The sequence below is a fragment of the Xenopus tropicalis genome, chromosome 5 (genome assembly GCF_000004195.4).
Source record: "Xenopus tropicalis strain Nigerian chromosome 5, UCB_Xtro_10.0, whole genome shotgun sequence".
NCBI classification, from domain to species: Eukaryota; Metazoa; Chordata; class Amphibia; order Anura; family Pipidae; genus Xenopus; species Xenopus tropicalis.
This window is the reverse complement of record NC_030681.2, coordinates 146,337,852-146,350,036: the sequence shown is the minus strand read 5'-3', so window position 1 is coordinate 146,350,036 and position 12,185 is coordinate 146,337,852. Positions and strand designations below refer to the sequence as shown.

The window sequence follows — 12,185 nt, the reverse complement described above, 5'->3', positions numbered from 1 at the left end:
TTTCTCTTTCCCAGCAGTGACGCCAGTTTTGTTTCACCAAGAGAAGTGTTTTCTTTCTATATAATCTTTCATGGATGCTGAGTAACTGACTGCCTGGTTGTCTCTTCCCGCAGGTATCCTGTCGACGCTAGGGAATGGCTACGTTATATATATGGCTTGCAGCAGGAAAAAGAAACTGCGCCCGGCTGAGATAATGACAATCAATTTGGCTGTGTGTGATCTGGGGATCTCAGGTAAGTGGGGGTAATTTGGGGGTATCCTGATCTAACCTCAGTGCTGTCCAATCTACTGGCTCCATCTCCCAATGCCCAATGGTGGATTCTTTTTCTTATTCATTTTGTCACTGAGCTGATAAAAAGTTTTGCTGTGCGTTGTTGCTTTAAGACTACAGCCGTGATGTTGTTGGACTACAGCTTCCAGAATGCTTTTACCTAGTGCTGTGTAAGATTTTCCACGCCGTGGGCCCTTGTTGTGGGGCTGTAGGGCCACAGCTGGCTGACAGGCCTCTAGTTGTAGTTGGACAGCTCTGCTTTAACCATTATGACTGATGTTAGAGCTCATAGTAATGTATTGTTAGGCAAAAGTGTTTATTTCCCCTTGATCCAACAACTATAGGACAATACATACATGCACACACTAACCTCCATATGTAATAAAAGGCACCAAGTTTGCCCAGGTGCTACAGTAACCTACAGTAACCAATAAGATGTTTGCTTTTAGATTGTAAGCTCTTTTGGGCAGGGCTCTCTTCCCCTCTTGTACCGGTTATTGGTTGCTTTATATGTTACTCTGTATGTCTCCTTGTAGACTGTAAGCTCTTTTGGGCAGGGCTCTCTTCCCCTCTTGTATCGGTTATTGATTGCTTTATATGTTACTCTGTATGTCTCCTTGTAGATTGTAAGCTCTTTTGGGCAGGGCTCCCTTCCCCTCTTGTATTGGTTATTGATTGCTTTATATGTTACTCTGTATGTCTCCTTGTAGATTGTAAGCTCTTTTGGGCAGGGCTCTCTTCACCTCTTGTATCGGTTATTGATTGCTTTATATGTTACTCTGTATGTCTCCTTGTAGATTGTAAGCTCTTTTGGGCAGGGCTCTCTTCACCTCTTGTATCGGTTATTGATTGCTTTATATGTTACTCTGTATGTCTCCTTGTAGAGTGTAAGCTCTTTTGGGCAGGGCTCTCTTCCCCTCTTGTGTCGGTTATTGGTTGCTTTATATGTTACTCTGTATGTCTCCTTGTAGATTGTAAGCTCTTTTGGGCAGGGCTTCCTTCACCTCTTGTATCAGTTATTGATTGCTTTATATGTTACTCTGTATGTCTCCTTGTAGAGTGTAAGCTCTTTTGGGCAGGGCTCTCTTCCCCTATGTATCAGTTATTGATTGCTTTATATGTTACTCTGTATGTCTCCTTGTAGATTGTAAGCTCTTTTGGGCAGGGCTCTCTTCCCCTCTTGTATCGGTTATTGGTTGCTTTATATGTTACTCTGTATGTCTCCTTGTAGATTGTAAGCTCTTTTGGGCAGGGCTCTCTTCCCCTCTTGTATCGGTTATTGATTGCTTTATATGTTACTCTGTATGTCTCCTTGTAGATTGTAAGCTCTTTTGGGCAGGGCTCTCTTCACCTCTTGTATCGGTTATTGATTGCTTTATATGTTACTCTGTATGTCTCCTTGTAGATTGTAAGCTCTTTTGGGCAGGGCTCTCTTCACCTCTTGTATCGGTTATTGATTGCTTTATATGTTACTCTGTATGTCTCCTTGTAGAGTGTAAGCTCTTTTGGGCAGGGCTCTCTTCCCCTATGTATCAGTTATTGATTGCTTTATATGTTACTCTGTATGTCTCCTTGTAGATTGTAAGCTCTTTTGGGCAGGGCTCTCTTCCCCTCTTGTATCGGTTATTGGTTGCTTTATATGTTACTCTGTATGTCTCCTTGTAGATTGTAAGCTCTTTTGGGCAGGGCTCTCTTCCCCTCTTGTATCGGTTATTGATTGCTTTATATGTTACTCTGTATGTCTCCTTGTAGATTGTAAGCTCTTTTGGGCAGGGCTCTCTTCACCTCTTGTATCGGTTATTGATTGCTTTATATGTTACTCTGTATGTCTCCTTGTAGATTGTAAGCTCTTTTGGGCAGGGCTCTCTTCACCTCTTGTATCGGTTATTGATTGCTTTATATGTTACTCTGTATGTCTCCTTGTAGATTGTAAGCTCTTTTGGGCAGGGCTCTCTTCCCCTCTTGTATCGGTTATTGATTGCTTTATATGTTACTCTGTATGTCTCCTTGTAGAGTGTAAGCTCTTTTGGGCAGGGCTCTCTTCCCCTCTTGTATCGGTTATTGATTGCTTTATATGTTACTCTGTATGTCTCCTTGTAGAGTGTAAGCTCTTTTGGGCAGGGCTGTCTTCCCCTCTTGTATCGGTTACTGATTGCTTTATATGTTACTCTGTATGTCTCCTTGTAGATTGTAAGCTCTTTTGGGCAGGGCTCTCTTCACCTCTTGTATCGGTTACTGATTGCTTTATATGTTACTCTGTATGTCTCCTTGTAGATTGTAAGCTCTTTTGGGCAGGGCTCTCTTCACCTCTTGTATCGGTTACTGATTGCTTTATATGTTACTCTGTATGTCTCCTTGTAGAGTGTAAGCTCTTTTGGGCAGGGCCCTCTTCCCCTCTTGTATCGGTTACTGATTGCTTTATATGTTACTCTGTATGTCTCCTTGTAGAGTGTAAGCTCTTTTGGGCAGGGCTCTCTTCCCCTCTTGTATCGGTTACTGATTGCTTTATATGTTACTCTGTATGTCTCCTTGTAGATTGTAAGCTCTTTTGGGCAGGGCTCTCTTCCCCTCTTGTGTCGGTTATTGGTTGCTTTATATGTTACTCTGTATGTCTCCTTGTAGAGTGTAAGCTCTTTTGGGCAGGGCCCTCTTCACCTCTTGTATCGGTTATTGATTGCTTTATATGTTACTCTGTATGTCCAATGTATGAAACCCACTTATTGTACAGCGCTGCGGGATATGTTGGCGCTTTATAAATAAATGTTATTAATAATAATAATAATAAACAGATGACCCAGTAAATGCTGCCTACTGATTGGTTGCTATGGGTTACTGCACCTGGGCAAACTTAGTGCATTTTATTACATACCCCATCAGGATATAGCACACACCGGCATCTTCAGACGAAACATTTCTTTAGTAAATAAACATTCTTCATTGCTAAAGGGTGAGTTTGCCTTTCACTTTACTTTTAATTAAGAGGAAGCAATGAAATAATCCTATTGCCTGATACACAAACCTTTCCAACATAGGGATTAAATTGCACCAGGGCAGATGCCAACTGCAATTAGTTTCAAACACTTGACTAAAAGTTGAAAAGCAAAGGTCTGATTGGTTGCCACTGGCAACTGTAATTTAGTAAATAGCCTTTATGTGTTGTTTTCTGTCCTACTCACCCAGCCCAGGGCTTGTCAGTTATTTATTATTAGCCATAATAGGTATGTAAAGCTGGCACGCTGGCCCCAACTAATGGCTACTGGCAGTGAGTGGGGGTGATTATCTGGTTCCCAGTGATACTGAGAGACTATAAATTAAAAAGTTGGGGTGGGGGGCAATAACATCTTGTGTATAAATGAGAGCTATTACCCTGTAGGGGACAGGAGCAATCACTTTATCCTTCTTCTTGGGATACATTTGCACTTTTGTGGGTTATTTATACCATTTGTATTTATGTAGATGGAGATGCCATGTTGTGTTTCATGCAGATGAAATAAATGTACTGTTGGGGGCATTGTGGCCATAGAGAATAGTGGGGATGCAATGCACTTTTGGGGTCTTTGTGGGTTTTTGTGTACAGTGGTCTATTGGAACACAGTGGTCCCAGGGGTCTAAATAATGCACCATGAATGCACAGCAGTGTAAAGAACACACAGGTTATCCCAATAGCATTGTGGGATATGGGGCATTGTGACCAATGAAATGCAATTGTACAGGTGGGGAATAGGCCTTTGTTCTAAGGATAGGTGGGTGGCACCAATAATAATAATTGGCTTAGCTGCCCCCTACCTTATATTATGCCCCCGGGACACAGAGGCCATGTCAGTGCCATAGGGCTGCTTGAGCTGTGTTTGTCTATACAAGGCTTAATGGGCACATTGGTCTTCGTGTTTGTTTTTTTATACTTTTTGAATTATTTGCCTTCTTCTTCTGTCTCTTTCCAGCTTTCAAATAGGGGTCACTGACCCCGGCAGCCAATAAACTATTGCTCTGTGAGCTACAGTTTCATTGTTATTGTTGCTTTTTATTACTTATCTTTCTATGTATAGTCTCCTCTATTCATGTTCCAGTTTCTCTTTGAAATCACTGTCTGGTTGTTAGGTTAAATTGGACCCTAGCAACCAGATAGCTACTGAAATTCCAAACTGGAAAGCTGCTGAACACACAGCTCTCTGTTGACTTGTAAAGAATGTGTAGGGGCACTGTAATCAAAGGGTTAAAACAGAGCTCACCCTAGTTCCCCAGCTCTGCATGAAAATAAAGTTTGCGTAATTGATAATTATTCCCCTCTATTTGTATTATTTCATAAATAAGGCCCACAGTATAAACGAGTTAAGCAATAAATCTTGAGAGATGATTTGGTGTAACTTTTCAACCTTTATTCTTTCTGGAGTCTGAGCTACAGCTTTATTATAGGGGATCCTGGTGTAATGTTACAAACACTAGGCAAGTGCTGCCACCTAGTGACCAGCTTTATACTGTGCAGGTTATAAGTCAAACAGCATTTTTAATAGGCACACAGGGCAGTTTTGGGCCCCATAAGTTATTATTATTATTAACATTTATTTATAAAGCGCCAACATATCCCGCAGCGCTGTACAATAAGTGGGTTTCATACATTGGACATACAGAATAACATATAAAGCAATCAATAACCGATACAAGAGGTGAAGAGGGCCCTGCCCAAAAGAGCTTACAATCTACAAGGAGACATACAGAGTAACATATAAAGCAACCAATAACCGATACAGGAGGGGAAGAGAGCCCTGCCCAAAAGAGCTTACAATCTACAAGGAGACATACAGAGTAACATATAAAGCAATCAATAACCGATACAAGAGGTGAAGAGAGCCCTGCCCAAAAGAGCTTACAATCTACAAGGAGACATACAGAGTAACATATAAAGCAACCAATAACCGATACAAGAGGGGAAGAGAGCCCTGCCCAAAAGAGCTTACAATCTACAAGGAGACATACAGAGTAACATATAAAGCAATCAATAACCGATACAAGAGGGGAAGAGAGCCCTGCCCAAAAGAGCTTACAATCTACAAGGAGACATACAGAGTAACATATAAAGCAATCAATAACCGATACAAGAGGTGAAGAGGACCCTGCCCAAAAGAGCTTACAATCTACAAGGAGACATACAGAGTAACATATAAAGCAATCAATAACCGATACAAGAGGTGAAGAGGACCCTGCCCAAAAGAGCTTACAATCTACAAGGAGACATACAGAGTAACATATAAAGCAATCAATAACCGATACAAGAGGGGAAGAGAGCCCTGCCCAAAAGAGCTTACAATCTACAAGGAGACATACAGAGTAACATATAAAGCAATCAATAACCGATACAAGAGGGGAAGAGAGCCCTGCCCAAAAGAGCTTACAATCTACAAGGAGACATACAGAGTAACATATAAAGCAACCAATAACCGATACAGGAGGGGAAGAGAGCTAAGTTGCTAAAAAACAAGTGTTATAGTGCCACAGACTCCCCCCCTGAAACTCTGGGCTTTTTTTTTTCATTTTAATTGGTTTATTGTGTATGAAGTTTAGAGGCCTAATTCCCACAGAAATGAAAAATGGCATCTTTGTCTGTCCCTTTAACCAGTTTATGAAGAGTTCCATTCTGCAGGGGAACCCAGCACGTGGCTTTAGTTACTTAACTGTAATATCATTTGGCCAATGCATTATCATTCATGGAGATGTCTAGAAATGATCCTCAGAGCAGATAATGAGAACTGAATGATTTCACTTGTGATATTAATTACAGGGATCTCTGTGTATCACTCGTGTATTATAAGGGATAATGTACCCCCTACTGTAAATGATAAGGATATTAGCAGTCACTGAGGGGTTCTGTGCCCATATAAAGGCACAAGGCTGCAGGCTGAGTTATACAGGGAATTCTGAGTATCACTCATGTATTATAATGGATAATGTACCCCCTACTGTAAATGATAAGGATATTAGCAGTCACTGAGGGGTTCTGTGCCCATATAAAGGCACAAGGCTGCAGGCTGAGTTATACAGGGAACTCTGAGTATCACTCATGTATTATAAGGGATAATGTACCCCCTACTGTAAATGATAAGGATATTAGCAGTCACTGAGGGGTTCTGTGCCCATATAAAGGCACAAGGCTGCAGGCTGAGTTATACAGGGAACTCTGAGTATCACTCATGTATTATAAGGGATAATGTACCCCCTACTGTAAATGATAAGGATATTAGCAGTCACTGAGGGGTTCTGTGCCCATATAAAGGCACAAGGCTGCAGGCTGAGTTATACAGGGAACTCTGAGTACCATTACAGGGTGACGTTACCATAATAACTTTTCCTTTTTAATTAAAGTAACAGGAAAGCCCTTTGCCATCGTGTCCTGCTTCAGTCACCGCTGGGTGTTTGGCTGGAACGCTTGCCGCTGGTACGGATGGGCTGGATTTTTCTTTGGCTGCGGAAGCCTCATTACCCTGACAGTAGTGAGCCTGGACAGGTACCTGAAGATCTGCCATCTGCGATACGGTAAGGGAAACGCTGTGAGTAAATAGTCTTATATTTACTGTTTATATGTGGTCTGACACTCCCTCCATGCTGAGTGTGCTTTCTGATTGGTACAGTGATAGGGGTGGGACTTCCTGTGCCGAGATTGGTGTTCAACTCTGATTGGCAGGTGGATCCTCCTATTTGTCATAGCTCCCAGTCTGGGTTCCCACCCCTGATACAGAAAGCCCACATTATATGGATAAATATCAGATGTGTAGTGTAAGAGTCCATACGCTGAGGACTTCCCATACCAGTCAGTTGAACTGAAGAAGCTGCTCGGATGAGTAGCGAAACGACTTCAATGATTACATAACAAGTCCAGTTGCTTTAGATTTATTTATACTAGATATACCATGACCTGGATGAATGAAAATCTTCATAGTCATGTGTATCTAGTAAATCAACTGGATCATTCCTGGATGATCTCTTTGCTCATAGTACTAACTGCCACCCAGTGTCACCTTGCTTTCCTACTCTGCTGCAAAGCCTCCTAAGCCACAGCCCTCCTGGGCCTCCCAGGGCCCTACCCATGCACTTCTTATTTGAGGGACATGTAGTCTATTAGCTACTGTGCTATGGTCAGTGATTTTTATATTATTTTTTTGCAGGCACTTGGCTGAAGCGACGCCACGCTTTCATTGCCTTGGCAGTTATCTGGGCCTATGCTACCCTGTGGGCTACCTTGCCATTGGTCGGGGTGGGAAATTACGCTCCGGAACCCTTTGGCACCACGTGTACTTTGGACTGGTGGTTGGCACAGGCCTCTGTTAAAGGGCAGATATTTGTCCTGTCCATGCTGTTCTTCTGCCTCTTGTTTCCCACCATGGTGATTGTCTTCTCCTACGCGAAGATCATCGCCAAAGTCAAGTCTTCGGCCAAAGAAGTCGCTCACTTCGACACCAGGAACCAAAATAACCACACGCTGGAAATAAAACTGACAAAGGTAAATCCGTGTCCTCCCTATCCCACGTTCCCCTCGCTTAATTGGTGCCATGTTTTGAGCAAAGTAGCTGAATACATCAGTTTTATGGCATAGAAAATAATCCACTGGCTCAACGGACTTTATGGCAGAATAAATCAGCGCATTACAGGCTCCTTTATTGCTGCAGACGCTCCTATCCTTTCTAGTTAACAGTTTAACTACATTAAATGACGGCAATAAAATCCAGACATAAACATGCATTTGCAGAACGCTGGTGCCCTAAATAGTTGCCAATTTATAAGACAGGTTGTAGAAATCAAACGATAGAGCTTCAGTTTGGTTATAGGAAGATCCGCCCCTCATGGATCTAGCACTAAGTGTAGTAATACTCTACATGGGCCATGGATTTCCATCATGGTGATGATAGGTGCCATCATATATTCTATGGCAGGTGTCTAAGCTTTCTAATGATGCCAATAGATAGCAATGAACCTCTATAAACCTGTAGGTTGTACATTGAATGGACAATAAGAGAGTGATTTGCTGAGGAACTAGACGTTTGTCCTTTCTTCCATTAGGTGGCAATGTTGATCTGTGCAGGTTTCCTCATTGCGTGGTTTCCATACGCGGTGGTGTCCGTATGGTCGGCATTTGGGCAGCCGGACTCTATTCCGATTGAACTTTCCGTGGTGCCCACCATGATGGCAAAATCGGCGTCTATGTATAATCCCATCATTTATCAAGTCATTGACTGCAAACCTGCTTGCTGCAAAAAGGACAAGTCGTTGCAGAATACGACTTCTAGGTTTGTGTTTGTGGTTTATATTCCATTTCATCATTATAGGGAGGTGCAACTTTGAATTATTTTATTTTGCATTTGTAAGCCTATCTTGGCTAGAAAGGCCTGGTCCGACTTAATAACTAATAAATAACTAAATAACTAAAAAATAACTAATAAATTATTTTAGTGTTTTTTGTGTAGCTGCTTTTCAGTTTGGTATTTCAGTAGCTATCTGGTTGCTAGGGACTTATTTACCCTAGCTACCAGGCAGTGGTTTGAAAGAGAGACAGAGATATGACTAGCGGTAGGGCCTACATACAAATATAATTAATGAAAAGTAAAAAATAATTGAAAAACTATAACAAGTAAATAATAAAACCAATTGCTAGGGATAGGACATTCTATAACATATTAAAAGTTATTTTAAAGGTGAACCGCCCTTTTAATTCCTCATTAGTACTGCGGTCCCTTCACTTAGGCAAGTAAAGCTTAGGGGATCTACTCCCTTCTATCCCTCCCAGTTGGAGTACAGGTTGGGTTGCCACCTGGCCTGTATTTGACCGGCCGGTAAATCCCCAGCTAGGGGCAGCACTGGTATTACTGGCAATGTACTTGTGGGTAAATGTATAATAGCCTATAAATCCCTCCCTTCCCTGACCCTCTCCACTGCCAATAACCCTTTATAACTATGGACCACCCTCTGCTCCGCCTATAACCCGGCCATTTTCATGTCCCAGCCACCTTTCCCCTGCAAAGACCGCCCATTTCCCCACCCAGCCTACCTTTTTACTTGTCCTTTACATCATAATGCCGCCCCAAAATCACAACCCACCCCCAACCCAAAGGCCAGTAGAATCGACAGAAAAAGGTGACAACCCTAAGCACAGGCCGCTCTTTCTAACTAGTTCAGTGCGTTCTATGCACGTTCTATGCACGTTCTATGCACGTTCTATGCACGTTCTATGCACGTTCTATGAAAGAAATAGTCCTGTAATTGCCTTCCTGACTTTCACAAGAAGGGTCATCTTTCAGCTTTAGGGGCCAAACAGCTTTACTTGGCCTTGTTGACTCCAAGCTCAGTGGAATATCCACTCGGTGGAAGACCAAAGAGGAAATTCCACCCCTTTGCAAACACAATATTACAGCGTACAGGAAGTGGTCACCAAACCTATGGGCCAATAGTGCACATATGCTAAACTAGATACATAGGATTCTGTCTAGTAACTAAGGGAATAGAAAGTAAGGGGAATCCTATGGATCCCCACACATTGCACTGGCTTTTCTTATGATTGACTCTACCTTCAAATACATTTCAGGATTGCTAAGGTCTGTGATCTTGGCAACCAGACATCAATACAAATACCATAGTTGAGTACTATGTTAATTTAGGCTATATTGTAATAGTAAATTAAACATATTTGCAAACTGTCTTAGTGTCTCCCAAACAATAGGGTTGTCCCCATGTTGGCAGGGGGTCCAGCCTGAAGACCCCATAGGGTGACATCTGAATCACATTAAGAAGATGTGCTTTTTACCCCTTTTGTCTCATTCACAGGGTCTATACAATAAGCACCTTCAGGAAGTCGACAACCTCAGCTCGGTGAGAATCCGCGGAAGGGGTGGAACGAAGCACAATTATTGTATATATGGAATCCCGACCGATCACTCAGCACCAAGAGAAAATGTGTATATTAGAGAAATGTTTATTTTCCTATGTTTGTATGAGATAAAATGAAAGTGTTATCATAGCAACCCCTTATTTATAATTTGTTCCTTGGACCCAATAAACGTGCACTTAGTTTTCCAGTCCATATAAATGAGCAGATCCAACTGTATTGTAGGGTTTGTTAGGTCTCCTGGAGCTGGGTGAGATAAGGCAATGATGATCTTAAGGGTGAAGACACACAGAGCTACTAGAAGCAGCTACTAAAATAGACAATGCTGATCATTTACTGATAATTGTGTGTTTTAGCAGAGGCAATTCTCAGTAATGTCTATGGCAGGGGATTTTCTGGCGTTTAGTAGCTGCTACTAGTAGCTCAGTGTGTCTTCACCCTTATCTTCCACTGGAGACCTTATAATTATATATCAATATACAGCAGTTTATCTCTTTCTGCTGGAGGCGAAACCTCTCTACATTTTCATTATTTTCCTCTGATGATGATCTCTATTAAAGGAAAGGAGCATCTGGAAAGCAAGCTCTACATGGCATTTTAACCAGAATGTGCAAATAGTACAGTAGTAGAATCCATAATGGACTTGATCAAGGAGGAAGTCTGGAAACACATGTCCCTGAAGGGGCAGGGCTTACCAGAAAGTGGGCGGGGGCATGTGGGCATTACTGGGTGTGGCCAGGGTGGCATGACCCTGAGGGAGCGGAGGGTAATATATTACAGTATAGCAAACAGAACATGCAAGTGGGTTTTGGAATGTGGTGTCAGAGGTCTTTAGTAGTGATGAGCGAATCTGTTAAGTTTCGCTTCGCTGAAAAATTTGCGAATCTTTCAAAAGATCCGCGAAACGGCAAAAATGGCGTGCGGCCAAAAAAATTGTCGCCTGCGGCTATTATTTTGTCACTTGGCTATTCTTTTGTTGCCCGTGGCTATTATTTTGTCACGTGGCTATTCTTTTGTCGCACGGCTATTCTTTTGTTGCCTGCGGCTATTATTTTGTCGCCCGTGGCTATTATTTTGTCACGTGGCTATTCTTTTGTCGCACGGCTATTCTTTTGTTGCCTGCAGCTATTATTTCGTCGCGCGGCTATTCTTTTGACGCCGGCGACAATTTTTAGACGTGCGGCGAATTTTTCCGTGGCAAATTTTTTCATCCGTTTTGCAAAACAATCCGCCAATGGCGAAACGCAGAAATTCGCCGCAAATCCATGCCTGGCGAAACATTTCACCCATCACTAGTCTTTAGTAAAGTATGAAATGCATTAGAAGAGCAGATTTAACTCTCTTACACTGCCCCAGGGGGAAACCAAGATGGTCTCTCCATTCCTGTTTCTACATTCCCTGCCGTGGCCTGAAGGAAACCTGGCACCGGAATGCGATTCATGGGAGAGATATACAGTAGAGCTCCAGAGAACAAGATATTCATGTCCTATGGGGGTAATGTAATCAAAGTCACAGAATTGACCAGGTCTAGTAACCCATGGAAACCAGTCCAATAACCAATCAGCATTGCTTATTGGCTGCCGTGGGCCACAAGACCTGCTGTGAATTTTGAACCAACCTTCTTACACTGCCCCCTTAATGTTTCATAATTAAATAATCATGTTGAGTGTTTGCACTTTGCACTTGGCGTTAGTTAGGGCTCTACATGTGAGTCTGCTCTACCAATGGGCTGCAGGGTATGCAAACTATCCCCCCCCCCCACTCCCCAAGAGATCCAGTTGGTTATCTGTAGGCTGGGCTTGGGGTCAACATGATAAGCCATGAGATAACTTGTAGAGTGTGTAACCTGACATGATACTCCATCCCGTCTGTACGTTCCTGGCTAAATACTGGAAACAGGGGGATATTGACTGTAACTGGGCTTAAATGTCTGCTCACTTGGCAAACCCATGCATGACATATCCTTACTGTGTTCTTTGGGGGCACATGCTGATGTTGATTGCCTCTCCAAGTAGCAGGTGATGCCTAGTAAGCTGATGGATGAAG

At 42.5% G+C, this 12,185-nt stretch overlaps 1 protein-coding gene across 1 annotated transcript in view; it reads left to right on the top strand.

Annotated features, from left to right (window-relative positions):
- The window catches only part of opn5 (opsin 5), a 29,897-nt gene extending 19,424 nt beyond the window's left edge, over window positions 1-10,473 (top strand). Inside the window, exons 3-7 of the mRNA XM_002935990.5 lie at window positions 114-233; window positions 6,629-6,799; window positions 7,429-7,763; window positions 8,321-8,547; window positions 10,079-10,473. Of these exons, the coding sequence (XP_002936036.1) occupies window positions 114-233; window positions 6,629-6,799; window positions 7,429-7,763; window positions 8,321-8,547; window positions 10,079-10,127 (902 nt within the window). The 3' untranslated portion in view covers window positions 10,128-10,473. The remainder of the gene's footprint in view (window positions 1-113; window positions 234-6,628; window positions 6,800-7,428; window positions 7,764-8,320; window positions 8,548-10,078) is intronic.
- The last annotated feature ends 1,712 nt before the right edge of the window (window positions 10,474-12,185 follow it).